The sequence below is a fragment of the Gopherus evgoodei genome, chromosome 10, assembly GCF_007399415.2.
Source record: "Gopherus evgoodei ecotype Sinaloan lineage chromosome 10, rGopEvg1_v1.p, whole genome shotgun sequence".
In the NCBI taxonomy this organism is placed as follows: domain Eukaryota; kingdom Metazoa; phylum Chordata; order Testudines; family Testudinidae; genus Gopherus; species Gopherus evgoodei.
In genome coordinates, this window is record NC_044331.1 from 34770698 (window position 1) to 34791504 (window position 20807).

The following is a 20807-nucleotide window of genomic DNA, read 5'->3' on the forward strand; positions in this document are numbered from 1 at the left end:
CAAAAATTGATCCGTTATCCACAGGTAAATGGAAAGCCGATACCACTCCCAGATGGACTCTAATCAAACTAAGAGCCAATCCTTTAAAGATAGTCCAAGACATGGCTAATCAGAGCTTGAGCTGCTGGAATGCCTCTCTATAGGGACCAGATATAAAATCTCTTCCATTTAGCAAAGTAAGAAGATTTAATGAAGGCTTTCTGCTATTCAATAGGACTTCCTGAATCCCCCTGTTCCAAAGTTGTCAGCCACAAAGAATCAACACAATCAGATAGAGAGCTTGAAGTGTGACATGAAGAAAGAGATCATTGTGCTGGGAGATAAAATACACCTCTCTCAGGAACAACAGTTGAGATCTGACTGATAGCGCTAATAGGGTTGAAAACCAATGTTGACTGGGCTATGCTGGGGCTATTAGAACAAAGGGAGCAGAATCTTGCTTAACTTTGGATAAGACTTTGGGGAGGAGTGGAACTGGAGGGAAGGCACAGCAGTACTCTCAATCAGGCTAGGGGGAAAGCATCTGTCAGTGAATCAGGGCTGACGCCCCGCTCAAGAACAAAAAAAAGACATTTTTTCTTTTATTCTGTTGCAAATACATCCACTTTGGGAGTTCCCCACTGCTGGAATATGAATCTGGAAATGTCCAGTCAGAGAGATGACTTGTGGTGGCCTGTGAATAACCTGTTCAGGTGGTCTGCCAGAGTGTTTTGAACTTCTGGAAGGTAAGGTACTTTCAGGTTGATGGAACTGATGATGTAAAACTTCCATAGGAGGATTGCGTCCCAGCATAATTTTGTGGATCAGGCCCCTCCTTGTTTGTTTACACAAAACATAGTTGCTGTGTTGTCCATGAGCACCAATAAGCTCCATCCCCTGATGTGTGGAAGGAATGCCATGCAAGCTAGGCGGATTGCACTGAGCTCCCTAACATTTATATGGAGTCAGATCCCACGGAGACCAACACTCCTGACTCTGAAGGCAACCTAAGTGAGCTCTCCAACCTAGATTCAAAATGTCTGTTACTAGGGTGAGAGTTTCTTGTGGAGGGGCAAAGGGAACTCTCTCACAAACATCAGCAGAATTTATCCACCAGTCCAGGGAGGATAAGACCTGTAGGGGTACTTGAACCACCATGCCTGCATGATGAAAGGCTGGTGACACTGAAGCTATCTAACCCTGTAAACGTCTGAGGTGCAGTCTGGCATGCTGTATCTTGTAAGTCCATGCTGCCATGTGACCTAGAAGTTTGAAGCAGTTCCAAACTTTGATGATAGGATGCACCTTTAGACCTAGAGCAACAAGACACATAGCTTGGAACCTCCACTATGCTAGGAAAGCCCTGGCTTTTGTAGAGTCCAGGACTGCCACAATGGATTCTTTTCTTTGTACAATGGCATTGATTAGTAGCCCCAGTACATCAAAAGTAAATTGAATACTGGCTATGCTAGAAAGCACCTGAGATCTGGACCGGGCTCTTACTTGCCAGTCATCCAGGTAAGGAAATACATGGACTCCTAGCAGTCAGAGTGATGGTGATGGCAGAAGCCATGGTCCTAGGAGCCGAGTCAGCTGCATCCAAATTGGCCTGGAGTGAAGTTCTTCCCATCAACTTCCCTTTATCTACCAGCAAAAGGAACTTCTGCTTAATCTCCTCAGGCAACTTGTTCTTATGTTTTTAGAACATCATACATCTTAGTCATATCACCCTAATAAAGACTGTTGGCTGGTGATTCTAAGCTATAACTCTGGCATAGAATAAATTTTTCTCAACAAGTCCAGCTTTTTTGCATCCCTTGACTTAGGGGTAGATGCCTGACTCCCCTAGCACTCCCTCTCATTGGCAGCTGAGACAACCAGTCACCCTGGAGGGGCGTGGGAATAAAAATGCTCAAAACTCTGGGTGGGCACAATACCTGCACTCCACTAGCTCTGCTGTGGGAGGGAGGAGAGTTTGCCAGAGAGCCTTGTTAGGTTCTAAAATTGCTTCATTAATTGGCAGAGCCACCTGAGATGGAGGCATCGACAAGGCAGTGAGAAGATTCCCTAACTGCCTCCACCTAAATATCTATGGCCAAAGGCCCCTTTTTTAAAGAGCTCCTGGTGAGCCTCACAGTCAGTCATCAGGAAGGGGCAAAAACACCCCCAGTACCAGGATCAGGAGGGGATCAATGAGTTGATTTCCCACGTCTACCCGAAGAAACTGAATGTGACTGACACAGGGAGGATTCAGAAGGGGAAGGAAACCCCAGCCCACAAATTCCAGAAAGACCAGTGAAAGGGCGCTGGACCCCAATGTCTGACAGGCCACATGTCCATATCAGCACCAGTCTCAGAGTCTTGCAAGTACCCCAGGTGGTAAGGTCTAGGAGAAAAGTGGCAAGACACACTTTGCACCTGGGAAATATAAGAGCCAACCACCAAGTCAGAAGAGTTACTTTCTCCTGACCAATCCAGTCAGCACTGGGAACTGGTGCCAGAAGTCTGGGCAAAAGCGAAGACAAGACATTATTGCTGGCTTACATCTCTACAGTACCAAAGAATAAGAGCTCCAGAATGCAGGAGACTGACTTGATGCTGGGCACTACACTGAGGAAGCTGAAGTCAAGCAGTTTACCACTACAGAAGGAGTAATCTCCTGCACTGGGGAGACCGGCAACAATAAGCTCAGCAACCCTTTTGCAGCTTGAGGGTGCAGATGGTACTGGGACAGTCTCTGACTGGTGCACAAGATATGTAGATAAGCCATTGCTGATGAAGATGCTGCTTTGGACCCTAGACTTGATGGTGCCTAGCCCAGCACCACAATCAACTGTGCCGACCCAGCTGATGGATGAGTTGAGGAGTGCTTTGATTTTAACTACACTCTATTCAACACTCTGTTCCCTTTCTTGGAAGACTGAGGGACCAGAGATCTGCCTCTCCCAGCAGTGTCCTTGGAAGCCTTCTACTCTTTCCTCGGCACTGGTGATGGAGAGCAGTGCCGGGACTCAGTCAGCATCAGAGGTGCACATTTCACAGATGCTGAAGTTCTCAGTACCATCTCTGACTGAGAAGGCACTGAAGGTGGCCTCAGAGCAGACTCCACCAAAAAACTTCAGCCTAGCTTCTCCATCTTTCTTAAGCTTCAAGTCCTTGCAAATCTGGCACTGATCCCTAATATAAGACTCATCCTAGTACTTCAAACTAGAGTACAAGTTGCTACAGGCATGGACTTACAGCACTACAGACAGGCCTTGAATCCCAATGCATTCCTTGGTACCAATAATGGAAACCCAAACTTGACAAACAGAATAAATTAACTCAACAAATACTAACTAACCCTGATAACTATACAAATATGTAATTACATGCAAGAAAAAACAGCTGAGAGCACTTGTTAAAGCAAGGCCAACAGATTAAAACAACTATCACAGGCAGTAAGAAGGAACTGAAGGGAGGCAGGGTGGCTCCTCCCTGTATACATGTATGCAGTGGCTTGCTACTGGAAAAGGCAGATGGGTATCACTGAGGGGAAAATTTTTTGACAACAGTCCTTGTGATGTATGCACACCAGGAGCGGAATGCACATGTACAATCACTCAAAGAAGAGTAGTTTGATTTTTGGCATTGAAAAAAATATTGTATTGCAAATCAAAATATACCTGAAATGCAAAGGCTGTTTAATTCAGGAAACCCAAATCTTTACTATTAAAAACCAAACCATACACCACTATTCAAACAAACAAAAAATAAACATGCATATCCTGTATAGATACCTTGATGAAGGGAAAGGAAGAGGGGGAATCTCGCTGTTAATTTTATCACAGTACCGCTCAAGAAAGGACCGGAGATGGGAGAAGGTACTTTCTTCAAGGTCTACACAATAAGGTCTGTGCCATGCAACAACTTGTCTGGAATCAAACATAAGAAATGCATGAAGTACACTGAAATAAATGCACATGTAAAACATGCAACCATCTGTATAATAAATTAACAAATACAGTAAGTTAATATGGTTGTCATGACAAGGACACTGTTATCATTGCACTCCTTGGCAGCAGAAACACTTGCTGGGATTGTCTGGGTTTCTCTCACTTAATTCTCTGCCATTGCAGGGACTTCAGACATTGATGCACCTCATCCCCTCCTATTCTCTGCCTGTGCCACATTACAGTTTAGTCTCCTGTGGGATGTAATACTTCAGTCAAAGTTTGGTTGTTGGGTTCAGTGTGTGGATTCTGAATAGTGTTGGTGGCCTGTGATATACAGGAGATTAGACTAGATGACATGGTGGTTCCTTCTGGCCTAAAACTCTATGTGTCTAAGGTTTTTGCTCACAGATAAACCTAACAAAATAGTTTTAACCTGATTGGAGCAGAAAATCTTCCTGATGCTTGTAGCTAGTTTCTCTCTTTTCTGTAAATGTCTCTCTGAATCAAACACTGAGCAACTAAAACAAAAGATGTGCTTTTATGGGTACCTTAAATATAGGGACATGGGATTTTTGCAGCTGATTCTTAGGAGAGCTATAAAACATTCTCAAAGCTAGTTTGGCATCATGAAAGTTACTAATTCACTCCAGAAATTTTGACATAATACTGGCACAGTTTGAAAGGATGCAGTCATTTGTTGTTATTTGAAATTAACTAATTTTTTAAAATTCCATTTTCTATTATAGCTCCCTTTAAAACAGAACATTTTGAAAAAAAATTCTGAAATCCTTAAAAAAATTAAGAGTTCCTCTGCTTCTATACTGCTTTTTATCAGGGTCTTCTCCATTGAAGTGCTTCAGCTTCAAGCATGGACAAGGGCTAACAAACAGTTTTAAAACTGATTTAGGTCAACCAGAGAAAACACCTACATGGACACACTTATTTTGATATTAGAAAGGCTTATTTCAGTTAACTTAAACCAATTCCCAATTATGTTAAAGTAAAAAAAGCCTCTCAAACTGAAGGGTGTCTATCCATGGGGTTTGTTTATACAAGACCTTAGACAATTTTTTCCTTGCTAACAGATTATACAGGGAAACAGTGTAACTGACACAAAGTGCTGTCATAGCCACAAAATAAACAAAAACTTGAAAAACAATTATTTTTCAACTTTTCAGTTTTAGTAACCTTAAATGTTCTTTGTCCAATGGTAGGTACAAAGCCTTCAGAGAAAATATTTTTGAACTGACAATATCCCTATCTGTTACAACTGTAACCCATAAAACACAATGATTAAAAAAAACAAAACAGAAAATCTTTAAAGCATTATAAACAGAACTGTTACAATACTGCATTGTACAATCCTGTTAACAAGCACAATGAAGAATTTTACCACACATCAGTGTATTTTTATAGAATGTAGTATTTTACCTGTCCCTTGGAAGGGCTGTCCAGGCAAGGCTATGCGAAGTGCCAGCTGAAATCTGCTGAATTGCTATTCCGTCTAAACCACTTACTTTCTTTGGTTTAGTAATGGGACCAGTGGAATTTCCCTGACCGCACTGTCCCATGGAATTGTTACCCCAAGCATAAACTTCATTATCTAAAGAGACAATCAAAGAAGGAAACAAAATTTGAGGCTCAGTGTCTTTTAATCAAAGACTATTATAAAAACCCTATTGACCATATTTATTTTACCATGAGAAAGTGCCAAACAATGGCTGTCACCAATTGAAGTATCAACTATTCTTGTAGCAGCCAGCTCTTCAATCAGCTTGGGTCTAAGAGCAGTAGCTTCTGAAGAACCACAGCCGAGGCATGCACCACAGCCCCACGCATATACCTAAAAACATAAATATACATATAAGTTTTCAACACAATATTATTGGTATTTGTTAAGAGACAGAGCTACAGAAGATTGTGTGTGTGTAATTACTGCAATTATACCTGTACTTGCACAAGCAAGTTATGTATGTATATTTGTATTTATACACTGTACAAATCTGGGCTCTGATACACCCATTTATATATAAATTCCTAACTTCTCCTCTATAAATTAATTATACACATTATGCCACAGAAAATTCTTCGGGCTAACAATTCTCCAATACACAACACAAGAAAAAATATTTGAGAGATTAAATGACCTCCAACCACCATAATTTCCAAAACCATCATAACATATAAGCTATACAAGATTATTCTCCTGTTTTTAGTCCCAACATTATTTGGTCTAAAACCATCTTCTTGTGGGTAAATTTAATTCCAAATTCCTTCACATTTGTAGGCTTATATTTCATTTACTCACACCTCACAATACCTTTACAAACAAATCAAAATGAATACTAGAAGAGTTGCAATTACATGCCAAGTAACTGGAGTAGAAACAGATTTTAGTAAGGGTCTTAGACAAACATGGCTGTTGAAATTCAGCAAACAATGCAGAAATCAAAATTTTTCTGAAATTTAAGTACAAACCTTAAATTATTTTATTTGGTTATCAAGTCCTTTGGGCCCCAAACCATTTCTTTACTATCTGACATGGACAGGAACAGACTGCTGAATCCTGGCCCATGTGCATATATGGCTTTATATAAACAATGTATTCAAATCTATTACTATATATGCTGTAATGTTCATTAAGACTATGAAATATTCTATAAAATAGCTCCACATTTCTGTATTATCCTTTAAAAGAGAACACTTGCAAGACTGGGCCTTTGATGTTTTGCATTTATAATACAGAAATATATACTAAATATACAGATAGAAATTATAAACTGTAGTTCTAGTCTGTAAAGATCAACATACATTCTTTTTCTGTGTAGATCATAATCTTGGGAATTTTTTCCCTATATACTGAAGAAGTCATGTGGCACTTGAATATTATACTACAGCTATAGTACATTATTGGAAAAGAGGAATAATTGTTATATGACAACTGTGATTATAAACTATCATATTAGTTACCATTTGTACCAATTTTGAGCTTGAGGAAGGATGACAGCACTGAATGAGTTATTGTGGGATAGCTCCTAGATATGTTATTAAAGTTGTGGCCTAGTTAAACCACACCCCTGATGTCTTGTGTTTCTTCCAGCTATGTTTGGGACAAATTATACTTCTCTAAACTGTATTTCTCTAAAGAGAGCATCTATGCTAAGTAAAATTTTACATACCTGTTGTATAACATTTAAGATTTTTTTTGGTTTTACAGTGTCTCAAAGGTGTATTTACCTTTTCATAATTTTAACCAAAACAATAACTATACACATTTAAGTCTCAGGCATCTTCTCAAACATTAAGACTGTCATTCAAGTGAAAATATCTTTTTGCCTACCTGCCCTGTTGATGTCAAGGCAAGTGAAGATTGGCTCCCAGCACACACTTTGCGAATAAACATTCCTTGTAAAGCTTCTATAACTTTAGGTTTATATACTCTATTGGTATCACCATGGCCAAGTTTACCTATTAGACACATAAGGTAATATTAGACTAAAATAAACTGCAGTTATGACAGTTATGTGAAGATTTAACATCCTAATCAAAAGTCTTTTAGATTTCTGAACATTTGCCTCAGTGTTTTAGTAGGGGAAGTGTTTGCTTTATTTTAAAATTATTTTATTACTACTCAGTAGAAGGAAGCATAAAGGTTGTAGTAGATGTTTAATGAACACACGCCTAGCATACTAATTGATATTTTTTCACTAGTTTGTTGTTTAGCTCCTCATTTTGTGATCTGTCATTTACATTAGTCCTCTTACACGTGAACCCTTAGCATGTTTAGTAAAACAAAAATCCAACTGTATTTTTTTCAACTTAAAGGATGACTTGAAAAGCTTTTCTGAAGTTTTCTAACAGTCCTTCATATGTTAATGTGTCTGTTTTTAAGCCCTTCACATAATTTTAAGGTTTTCTGTCTTTTATTCTTCCTTGAAGTTTGTCTTTTGGATTCAGCCCTTTGCCCTCAGCAGTTCACGTAACATCATTTTCTGTGAAAGAGCAGTTGTGACTGGTGTATAAATCCCACACTAGACCTGAAGGAGTTAAACAGCAACCATAGGCCCAAACAACTCAACTCAGTTGCACCTGCAGAGCATGTTTCAGATGGAGGAGGGAGCTTAAAAGGAAGTCAGACAGTTCAAAACAGGGCTGAACAGGCAGGGAGAAGGACCTGCCTTGGGAGCTGTAGCAAAGAGGTGCTACAGGAGCTTTCATCTGGAGAAAAGGAGCTTAACTTCTGTGCCCCGAGTGAAGGACGGTCCATACCTTTCTCTTTTACTGGTCCACCACAGACTGCAAAACTTGGATTATAGAGAATGGGTGATAAGAAAGTGGGCTAGACAGGGCAGCCTTAAGGCTCTCCCAGGTGCCAGACCCTTGCTAATCCTTGCAGGGCCCTGAATTGGAGCCCAGTGGAGTGAGAGGGTCCAGGCTCCTCTACCAACCCCCCTCTGCATTAAGGAGGGCATGACTCACTAACCAGCACCAACCAGTCATAGCAATAGAAATGGTATGTGTTAATAGAGGTGGCTGAACATTTTTTGAAGGAACAGTTTTCCATCAAAATTTGCAGTTTCACAAAAATCAAAATGTTTTGTGGAACATGTTCATTTTGATTAAGTTTTCGACAGGAAAAAAAGACAAAATTTTTCATTTCAACATCATCAAAACATTTTCATTCATTTTGTTTTGACTTTATTAAAATAGATGGAAGAAGGATAAACAAAAATAAATCTGGGACTAGGGTTTTTTATTTCAAAAGGGCTTACTTTAAAGAATTAAGGAAATTAGTTATGGAAGTGGATTGAAGAACTTGTGGATCTAAAGGCAGAGGAGGTCTGGAATTACTTCAGGTCAAAGTTGCAGAAACTATCAGAAGCCTGCATCCCAAGAAAGGGGAAAATACTCATAGGGAGGCGTTGTAGACCAAGCTGGATGAACAAGCATCTCAGAGAAGTGATTAAGAAAAAGCAGAAAGCCTACAAGGAGTGGAAGACGGGAAGGATTAGCAAGGAAAGCTACCTAATTGAGGTCAGAACATAGAGGGATAAAGTGAGAAAGGCCAAAAAGCCATGTAGAGTTGGACCTTGCAAAGGGAATTAAAACCAATAGTAAAAGGTTCTATAGCCATATAAATAAGAACACAAAGAATGAAGAAGTGGGACTGCTAAACACTGAGGATGGAGTGGAGGTTAAGGATAATCTAGGCATGGCTCAATATCTAAACAAATACTTTGCCTCAGTCTTTAATGCGGCGAGGCTAATGAGGAGCTTAGGGATAATGGTAGGATGACAAATGGGAATGAGGATATGGAGGCAGATATTACCACATCCGAGGTAGAAGCCAAACTCGAACAGTTTAATGGGATTAAATCGGGGGGCCCAGATAATCTTCATCCAAGAATATTAAAGGAACTGGCACATTAAATTGCAAGCCCATTAGCAAAAATTTTTAATGAATCAGTAAACTCAGGGGATGTACTGTATGACTGGAGAGCTGTTAACATAGTTCCTATTTTTAAGAAAGGAAAAAAAAAGTGAACGGAGTAACTATAGGCCTGTTAGTTTGACATCTGTAGTATGTAAGGTCTTGGAAAAAATTTTGAAGGAGAAAGTAGTTAAGAACATTGAGGTCAATGGTAACTGGGACAAAATACAACATGGTTTTACAAAAGGTAGATCGTGCCAGACCAACTTGATCTCCTTCTTTGAGAAGGTAACAGATTTTTTAGACCAAGGAAACACAGTGGATCTAATTTAACTCGATTTCAGTAAGGGACTTGATAGGGTTCCACATGGGGAGTTATTAGTTAAATTGGAAATGATGGGGATCAATATGAAAATTGAAAGGTGGATAAGGAACTGGTTAAAGGGGAGACTACAACAGGTCGTACTGAAAGGTGAACTGTCAGGCTGGAAGGAGGTTACTAGTGGAGTTCCTCAGGAATCGGTTTTGGGACCAATCTTATTTAATCTTTCTATTACTGACCTTGGAACAAAAAGTGGGAATATGCTAATAAAGTTTGCAGATGACACAAAGCTGGGAGATATTGCTAGCACAGAGAAGGACCAGAATGTCATACAGGGAGATCTGGATGACCTTGTAAACTGGAGTAATAGTAATAGGATGGAATTTAATAGCGAAAAGTGCAAGGTCATGCATTTAGGGATTAACAACAAGAATTTTGATTATAAACTGGAAACACATCAGTTGGAAGTAACACAAGAGGAGAAGAACCTTGGAGTTTTGGTTGACCATAGGATGACTATGAGCCGCAAATGTGATGTGACTGTTAAAAAAGCTAATGCTGTCTTGGGATGCATCAGACGAGGTATTTCCAGTAGAGATAAGGAGGTGTAAGTACTGTTATACAAGGCACTGGTGAGACCTCATCTGGAATATTGTGTGCAGTTCTGGTCTTCCATGTTCAAGGATGAATTCACACAGAGAAGGGCTACTAGGATGACCCGAGGAATGGAAAACCTGTCTTATGAAAGGAGACTCAAAGAGCTTGGCTTGTTTAGCCTAACCAAAAGAAGGCTATGGGGAGATATGATTACTCTTTATAAATATATCAGAGGGATAAATATCAGGGAGGGAGAGGAATTATTTAAGCTCAGTACCAATGTGGACACAAGAACAAATGTATATAAACTGGACACTAGAAAGTTTAGACTTGAAATTAGATAAAGGTTTCTAACCATGAGAGGAGTGAAGTTCTGGAACAATCTTTCAAGGGGAGTAGTGGGGGCAAAAGACATATCTGGCTTCAAGACTAAGCTTGATAAGTTTATGGAGGGGATGGTATGATGGGATAGCCTAATTCTGGCAATTAATTGATCTCTGATTATTAGCAGGTAAATATGCCCAATGGTCTGTGATGGGATGTTGGATGGGGTGGGATCTGAGTTACTACAGAGAATTCTTTTCTGGGTGCTGGCTGGTGAGTCTTGCCCACATGCTCAGGGTTTAACTGATCGCCATATTTGGGTTCGGGAAGGAATTTTCCTCCAGGGAAGATTGCCAGAGGCCCTGGAGGTTTTTCGTCTTCCTCTGCAGTGTGGGGCACTTGCTGGAGGTTCTCTGCACCTTGAGGTCTTTAAACCACGATTTGAGGACTTCAATAACTCAGATATAGATTAGGGGTTTGTTACAGGAATGGGTGGGTGAGATTCTGTGGCCTGCATTGTGCAGGAGGTCAGACTAGATGATCATAATGGTCTCTTCTGACCTTAAAGTCTATGAGTCTATATTATAATCAATGTGTATATTATGTATCATTTAATATTTTAATGTAATATTACAGTCAAAATGAAATATTTCAGTAGTCTTGCACAGAAAATTTCCTGAATTTTAATTTCACAGGAAATTTTGGATTTTCATTCCAATGTGGAACAACTCCCTCTCCCCTTACCCTGCCCCAGGGTCAGATGGAATGAAATGGAATGAAAGTTCTAGTTCTCAACTAGCTCTATTAATCACTAACTGCAATATGAGTTGCTGCTCTGAGCTTTTTCACCTTCCATACACATACACTGTGCTGGGAAGTGGCAAAGTAACAGCTTTAATCTTATTAAATCCAGCTGAGCTGCTCTAATCAGGCAGCGAGTAAGAAAAAAAGTATGACAGAGAGAGGAATCCTATTTGCACTTCTGGCACTGAAACAACTGTAAAGTCAGAAGATGGAAGGGTCTAAGTCTCTCTTATTCTGGTTTTTCCTGCAAGATGTGGTAGTGACAGCAACTATTCCAAATACATACAAAAAATCATTAAAAGTTTTGACAAAAACAAATAAAATAGAAGTAGAACTTCATGGCTCAGGAATCTCATAAGCTGAAAAAGTGAACAAACTTTACACTATCTTTAAATATTTCATTTCACATATCTGCAGAAAAGATAAACTTTTAGTCCATTCTTATACAAATTCTATGTTCTAATATTAAAACTTATTCTTATATTTGTGTGTTGACTTCACTATACCATTTTTGTCTTAAGAACTACCAAATAAAATAAAGAAGTCAAAGTACACGGACTGTACTCTGGCTGGAATAATATGGAATGGTAATTGAGCTAATAGGGATCACTTCCATAGTGTAAATGCATAAAAGATACTTGTACTGAAGAATGTTGCACTAAAATGTATTGGATTTGACGCCCATAATGAAGACTGTGAAATACATCGTAGTTACCCTGTATCTTCTGACAAGAAGTTATTCCACCTACAAATCACAAACTAGATTCTGATCTCTCATACACAGGCGCATTGACATGTACAGCAATAAAATAAATAATAATAGAAAAAACATATGTAGTTTAATTCCAATGTGTTTCAGAAAAAAATGGGTGAATCTCATAATAAGTATATTACATATATGGAAACTGATGGGCATGTTACTAAATTTCTCTATGCAAGATCACACAGCAACCAGAACTATGACCTCAGAGACCGAGTCCTGTGCTATAATCATTGTACAATGCTACTTCAGGAAGGTCAGGCAAAATCAAGCAGGCCTTGTAGGTTTACACATTCCTCACACTAAAAGACCGTGCACTATAATTGAGATTTAAGGTAAAAATCAATACATACAAATGTCATTTTTGTTTTTAAAAATTCTTCATGGACTTGCCTCATCTTATCACATGAACTAAAGTCTCCTCTTACAGCCCTGAAAAAGTCCTTCTGCTTAATTACAATCTTCCTTTCTGTACTTTTACACAATTTCACAAGATATTTGCATCTACAACCAACCTCTTACCTCGCCTATCTTCAGTTTTAGCTCCTCCATGGATAACAACTCAGTCCATTTGATGTGCAATAGATTTTTTCAAAAATGTAGAAATACTTCATCATATTTCGGATCACAAATGACCCATGCTAACTATTAAAATTTTAGTTTGTACATACCATTATCTCCTCCTCCAAATGACCATACTGTTCTTCCATCTTTGGATAGTGCTATTGTGTGTGAACTGCCACAGGAAACTTCTCCTACATTGCTAATGTCTTTGACTAAAGTTGGAATGTTACGGCTATTGCTGTCACCATGACCTTGGAAAAACAAAAATAAATCTATTTTGATATGTTTCCTTCCTCCTGTTTATAAATTCTAAGATCCATTTGTGCATTATAATTACAATACAACTTTGCTAATTCATCACCTTGTAATTGACACAAAAATTATATGTTTCTTCTTACTTCTCAGCAATGATTTAATAGAAAAGTTCTGTAGTAAGGTCTCAAATTACCAACGCTTCATTATTTTTACAAAATGTGCTACAGAACTTGCACTAGTGCATTATGAAGCATCATAATTTAGGAAAATTTCTTACCTGCTAATTAGATTTGTGTCACTAAAACTAGGCTAGATGGGGATAACGTACCCTTTCTAATGCTCGGTTGTGGCTAGCCCAAAACGTAGTGGTCTCATAGGGTAAGTGATTTCCCTGAATGTGGACTGTAAAAGTCAGTATATCACAGAAAGCCACTGAACAGAGAACTAGCCAGGATGAGTAGCCTGAAACACTGATCTTTGAGTCAGAACAGCAAATCCAGGAATCTGTTCAGCCCACTTCAGATCCACGTAAACACTTGAAAGCCCAGAGGACTTTGGGACTATAGCATAAACTAAATAGATCCTATGATCTTACTTATCTGGAGAAAATAGAGCAGTAAGACTGAACATGAGACTGATTTTCTAAAATCTAGTAGCAAAAAGACCTAAGCCTCAGAGCAGCACCTACTAAAAACAGGAACTGAAATCTGGTATCCAATAAACCAGAGGTAAGCAACCTATGGCACACATGCCAAAGGCAGCATGCGAACTGATTTTCCACAGCACTCACACTGCCCAGGTCCTAGCCACCGGTCCAAGAGGCTCTGCATTTTAATTTAATTTAAGTGAAGCTTCTTAAACATTTTAAAAACCTTATTTATTTTACATACAACAATAATTTAGTTATCTATTATAGACTTATAGAAAGAGACCTTCTAAAAATATTAAAATGTATTACTGGCATGTGAAACCTTAAATTAGAGTGAATAAATGAAGATTCGGCACACCACTTCTGAAAGGTTGCCGACCCCTGCAACAAATGTTTAAATGTACCAACTGTGTTCTGCTTTTGCCACCTGCTGGGAGGAAAGCTACACTATCCCAGATCTGGTCTGGCACAGGACAAATGAACTGAAATAGTGAAATGAATGAATGAAATATGCTTTAGATGCAGCATACTGGCGTTAATTGTTTTCTCACTTACTATTTTGCAAAATTCAGTAATTCATAACGGATTACTCTTGTCAGTGTGATTTAATGAGGTTCTAGTGGTACTGTTATTTGAGCACCTTTTTCCTGATAATAAAAATGTTCACTGCAATTTTCAAGAACTTATTTGCATATACCGTGAAATTTCAAAACACAAAAAGTATGTTTTTCATTTAACAAAATTAACATAGAACACACATTTTAATTTGCTTAACTAGCACATAAATCACCATTAATCCTTCTTAAGATAACTACTGGAGTGCTATTGTTTTAACTTTTAAGAAATAACAGAGGCAGATTTTTATCTATAATAATTTCTTTACCATAAATAACAGCTACATACAGCGAACCCTTAATATTAACAGTTCAACAGAAAAAAATCAGCCACTTAGTTACAGCCTAAATAACTTAATAAAAAGGTAAAAAATTCAAAATCAGACAAATCAAAGGAAAGAGAAAAATGAATACAGTACACTTACCCTCACTCAAGAAACAACAGAAATCTCTTCTTCACTCTCCATTTCCCCCATGAGTATGTATATAATTTCTAACATTTCTAACTTCCCCTTGGTCCTTCCTGTATGCAATCCTACCACTTAAGAACCCAAAGTACTTTATGACAAACTTGACCTACATTTTAATTTTAAATTTACAATGTTCTAAATTTTTTTTTTAAATTATTATTGTTACAGAAGTTGTTAAGGAAGCTAGAGTATTTGAAGTATGGGGGTTTTGTCACCAAGGAAGGCATAGGGGACAGTTTGGAGCACTGGGAAAAGCATTTTATTTGAAAACAATCAGACATGAAATAGTTAATTTTGCAAAGTAAATATGAAAACTTCAGAAACCCTAATATACAAGGAAAAAATCTGAATAAATGTGTAGGCTCATTACTGAACATATGCCCTTTTCAAAAGCAACAGGTCATGTCAATTTCATACAAGGAATTTTTAAATTACCTAGTCTTCCAAAGTCTCCTTCACCCCAAGTATACAACTCTCCATCTTCTGTAACAGCAGCACTGTGTCTGTATCCAGCTGACACGCATACAACTACCTGCATTACATGAAAAGAAAAAGAAGTTTCTAAAACTGAAGCTATTGCAAGTATTAGAATCATACAGAATTTTGAGTCACCCAAGAACAGGGTTATGAAAGTTTGCCTTTAATAACATTGGACTACATTTGTTTGCCCCCATAAAATACAGCGTGTTCATTAAATTGTTACAAATTGTCTTTTAGTATTTAACAAACATTTGCAAATTGCAGCGGGGGCAACAAAGGCAGAAATCCAAAATTTGGCCATGTGGCCACAACTTTTATTTATCAAGCAAGCTTTAATTTAAACTGGATAATTCCTGCAAGGCAACCTAATCTGACAGCAGTAAATGGGAAAAGGGAGGAAAACCCACACTCAGCTGTCAACTGCCCTATTCCCTACAGGTGCAAACCAAGAGATATCATAGGGCAAAGCATGAAAAGGCTCACTTCCACCATTGCACCACCTTCTTCTGGATGGACCAATCTGTTTCAGCGTCTGGGAACTGTCCAATGAGGGCATTCGTTATAAGGGATAAAGTCTGTGGCAAATAGGGTGCACGGAGCCTAAAGGTCTGTTCCTTTCCACCCCACTGCCCCCCACTTGTATGGCAGTTGTAAGAGTGGCTCATCTTAATCATCTCAAGAGAGTCACTTCCTCTTCCTGGGACTCACAGTGACTCTCAGCCAGCCAGTAAAACAGAAGGTTTATTGGACAACAGGAATGCAGGTTACAGCAGAGCTTGGAGGCACAACCAGGACCCCTCAATCAAGTCCTTCTGGGGGTTCAGGAAGCTTAGTTCCCAGCCTGGGATTCCCTGAATTCCAACGACCCAGTCCAAAACCGAAACTGGCTCTACAACTGATTCCCTCTATGGTCTTGACAAATCATTCAGCCTCTCTCTCTCTATTTCTTCATTAGAAAAAATGGGAATAATACAGTACTAATCTACTGCACCGAAGAGTTCTGAGGATTAACTAATGAATTCTGAAAAGGAAAAGCACTGTCAGGGTTAAGGATTCTGTGTTAAAATTACTACATGTAACTAAAAAGATCAGTAATCTTCTGAAATTAGATACCAGTTCAGCAAAGCACTTAAGTACATGAGTTAAACCCACTAACCACCAAAGGAACTACTCACATGACTGAAGTTGAGTGCATGTTTAAGTGCTTAACTGAAACAGGGAACTTCCACCCTCCCAGCTTCCCCTAAAGAGTAATCTTACATACAAATTGAAATATTTGAAGCCTTACGGAAGTAACAACATTGAATTAAAAAGGCATGAAAACAAAAAGACGTTCCATTACATAAAACATACCTTTCCTTGTAAAGGACCCTGAATAAGTTTGGGATATTTCTGTGTTGAACTATTTCCATGTCCCAGTTTTCCATAGTCACCATCACCCCAGCTGAAGACTTCCCCCTCTGTGGTAAATGCTAACGTGTGACCATCAGATCCTTTTGAAGATGATACCTTTTTAATAGACCTGTGAGGCTCAAAAGTCAATTTTTTCAGTGTGGACTGGTTATTGGAGTCACCAAGTCCTAGCCTCCCATAGCTGCCTTTACCACAGGCTCTGACAGAACCATCCGTAGAAATGACAAAAGTACAATATTGTCCGGCTTCAATCTATAAGCAAAAAAGATAAAAGGAAATACACTAGATAAATAAACTGTGCAAAGCTTAAAGTTTGTACTTTTAACAGAATGCTGTATTCCTTCATGGATCCCTTTTGTAATAATGCAAACTAAAAATTAAGGGGCATTTGAACTTGAACAAGCTATGGGAATGCAGGTTAAGTTTATCTTATGTAAATCTTAAATTAAAAGCATTCTTAAATTCCAAAATAAAGCTATTTTCTTGCTACATGGATAATATAAATACTCCCCAATAAAGCTATTTTACCTAGTAATTTGCACTTCTTCATTCATATAGTTTAAGTTGTAATTCTCACCTTAAAGACACACAACTAAATCAAGCAGGAATAATAAAGTATCACGTAGGTACTAGGGACTCTCTCTTGCATGAGTTTTGCGAGATTTGGGCTTCCTTTAGCTCTGTCAGATTCATGAATGGACATGAGATTTCTTTCAAATGGGGTTTCTTTGCCACCTTGGCCATCCCAACCCTGCTTCCAGGGTTAAAAAACAAAGAAACAGCTTAATGGAACAGACTTACAATAGGTTATGCTTCACTGTAACTGATGATGAATTGTCAGAGAATCATAGAATCATAGAATATCAGGGTTGGAAGGGACCTCGGGAGTCATCTAGTCCAATCCCCTGCACAAAGCAGGACCGATTCCCAACTAAATCATCCCAGCCAGGGCTTTGTCAAGCCTGACCTTAAAAACCTCTAAAGGAAGGAGATTCCACCACTTCCCTAGGTAACCCATTCCAGTGTTTCACCACGCTCTGAATGAAAAAGTTTTTCCTAATATCCAACCTAAACCTTCCCCACTGCAACTTGAGACCATTATTCCTCGTTCTGTCATCAGGTACCACTGAGAACAGCCTGGATCCATCCTCTTTGGAATCCCCTTTCAGGTAGTTGAAAGCAGCTATCAAATCCCTCCTCATTCTTCTCTTCTGTAGACTAAACAATCCCAGTTCCCTCAGCCTCTCCTCATAAGTCACATGCTCCAGCCCCCTAATCATTTTTGTTGCCCTCCGCTGGACTCTTTCCAATTTTTCCACATCCTTCTTGTAGTGTGGGGCCCAAAACTGGACACAGTACTCCAGATGAGGCGTCACCAATGTTGAACAGAGGGGAATGATCACATCCCTCGATCTGCTAGCAATGCCCCTACTTATACAGCCCAAAATGCCATTAGCCTTCTTGCAACAAGGGCACACTGTTGACTCATATCCAGCTTCTCGTCCACTGTAACCCCTAGATCCTTTTCTGCAGAACTGCTTCCTAGCCATTCGGTCTCTACTCTGTCCTTTCTATACACTATTATGAATTCACTGAACATTAAAACGTGTAGTCCTATTAACAATACACAAAACACAGAAGAAATATGTATTTAAGGGAAATAAGACCAAGGATTAAATGTTCCTGGGTACAAGAAGATTACTTGGAGAGCACACAAAGGAATTTCTCCACACAAACCATGCAGCACCCAAAATATGTTGTGTATTTACTATATTATTTAAATAAACCACACACAAAACATACATTATGCTTTTGTATATTATGTTTGCTAGAAGTGTAGTTATGCTAATGCATAAGCCTGCCCTATTAGGGACTTGAACCTACTGTCCTTTGGCATATAAAAATTCCCATTGACTTCAACAGAATTAACTGCAGAATCTGGACCATAATCACATCTTTATCTTGTGACCAAAACAAGCTTTTACCTACATGAACACTGCAAAGCCAACATAGCAACAAAAGAACAAACTTTTCTATTTTGTGTCATGTATCAACAGAAGTGTTAACTAACTTGTGCCAGCAGAATCCATGACTGAAAACAGAAAGAACATACTGTAGACTGATTTTCAAAAAGCCAGTTGAGCTTGCTGTGCCAGCAGTTGGACAGGTCCTGCTTTGACTCTTAAACTAAGCAAATTTGATGTGAAAGTAATTGATGGAGAGTAAGTATTAACAGCTAGAACATCTTTTGGTCTTTAGGGGCTTTTTTTGTTTTTGCTTAAGAGTAAAGCAGAAAAAAACGTAGTAACCCAAAGAATAATAATCTTTTCAAACAGCTTTTATAATGAACTAGAAGATTTACTTATACACCTGTTCACAGTCATTTAGGAAAAAACAGATTCATGTTTAAGTGTTACTGTAGAGAACAATCACGTTTCTTCACAGACCCAAAAAGAATTAGGATATATTTCCAGATGTTTTTCTCTTTTCAAATATTAGGACTTGACAGTCAAAACTAATCACAAAAACTCTTTAGATCTTATATATTAAAGTATAAAAACTGGAAAAACTTCAAACATGATATGTACTTTACTACTAAACTAAGAAGATGCATTAGATACCACTACAAAAATAACTCACAGTTTGTGCATCAGAAAAACTTGGTGCTAGTTTGGGCTGAAGTATTTTCTCTTGTGTTCCTTCTACCAGCTGGTGGCTGCTGTTACTACCCCAAACATATACTTCACAAGTCTCAGAAACAATGGGAGCATCACCGGTTTGTATACTGTCAGGGCTGGCACATGTTCTAGAATAGTCTGATGCCATTCGACAAACCTAATGCAATAAAATAAAAAACAAACACTAATAAGGTAACTAAACAAGAATTTTAGTTAACTTGCAATGCATTTTCCTACTGGCCAACCAACATGTGTATTCTTACATTCCCATCATTCTGATTAATTCAATTTTCTACCTAAAGCATAATACTGACTTTTAGCAATCCTCTGGTGGTTAAAATGCAGGCCGGGGCATCAAGAGATATATGGGTTTTATGCCCAGTCAGCCAACAGACTTGTTGCATTATGATCTTGGCCAAGTATCTTAGCTTCAGACTTCCTTCTGTAAAATGAGGTCGCCCCCCATTTCACAGGATAGGTATGAAGCTTAATTCATAAAATGTTTGTAAAACATTTGGATATCCTTAGAAGGACCACAAAGTTAATAATTTCACTTTTAAAAAAATTTGAGCTAAACAAATAAGTGAATTGTATTTTGCACTGTTTCACTCTAAACTCAAGGTTCATTAAAAGACATACCTCCTCAAACAAACACAAAGCTGCCTCATAGAGAGAGCATAAACCATCAGGTGTTCTAGTTGGTTCCCTCCACTGACTTCGATCAGCAGATGATCCCTACAATTTAATAAACATTGGTGATGTTGTCAGAAAGAGATAAGTACACACAGCAATGGCCCGTTATACAACATATTCTTGATACATTTATTCTTCTAGTTGTGCAGTAAAATCAAATTTGTTTTTGGAAATCAGTCTATAACCAAAATATTTTTTTTATTTTGAATAACTAAACAACAACATGGAAAATATAATATATTCATAAGACTTTTAATTTTTAATTAACCACTCCAAAAATACTGGTGAGTTAATTCTTAAGTTTGAGTTTTGATGTCCTTAATATTGTTTTAAAGTAGTGGTTTGTGTCCATTTTTAAGGTGAATGCTTTTTCTCTTAAACCACAGACCACTCCCACTATTATTTTTGTGTGATGCAAATCATCTGATGGTTTCAATGATGTTTTTATATTTAATCATAAAAACAAGTTAGACACATTAGACAGCTTCAATTCTATATAAGCAGCGGTTTTCTATGCAAACGCTGGTCTTTCACTAGTGCATTTGTAGCACATAACTAGGGTCTGAAAGACAAGCACTACAATAAGCATTTTAAAGCATCTGGTTTGATTCAGAACCTGATGCAAGTCCTCCTAAATAAAGCACTAGTCCCTAATAAATCCTTGGGTCAGCTCACCTCCTTTCAACATAGAGCTGGCACAACCTGAAAAATACCCATACGACCAATTGTATTACAGACGCTCCCCGGGTTATGCAAGACTTGACTTACGCAAATTCGCACTTAAGGAAAAAGTTCCATAAGCCAGAAAAGGATTTTTGAGTTGCAGAAATTTTTGCGTA

General features: G+C 38.4%; 1 protein-coding gene across 12 annotated transcripts in view; it reads right to left on the minus strand.

Annotated features, from left to right (window-relative positions):
* HERC1 (HECT and RLD domain containing E3 ubiquitin protein ligase family member 1) overlaps positions 1 to 20807 on the minus strand; it is a 266405-nt gene that overhangs the window by 194084 nt on the left and 51514 nt on the right. For all 12 annotated transcript variants that reach the window (XM_030576957.1, XM_030576953.1, XM_030576956.1 and 9 more), the window contains exons 3-11: positions 19915 to 20010; positions 19238 to 19432; positions 16538 to 16849; positions 15140 to 15236; positions 12824 to 12967; positions 7255 to 7382; positions 5613 to 5757; positions 5346 to 5517; positions 3759 to 3893 (exon numbers count right to left, since the gene is read on the minus strand). In XM_030576957.1, the coding sequence (XP_030432817.1) occupies positions 3759 to 3893; positions 5346 to 5517; positions 5613 to 5757; positions 7255 to 7382; positions 12824 to 12967; positions 15140 to 15236; positions 16538 to 16849; positions 19238 to 19432; positions 19915 to 20010 (1424 nt within the window). The remainder of the gene's footprint in view (positions 1 to 3758; positions 3894 to 5345; positions 5518 to 5612; positions 5758 to 7254; positions 7383 to 12823; positions 12968 to 15139; positions 15237 to 16537; positions 16850 to 19237; positions 19433 to 19914; positions 20011 to 20807) is intronic.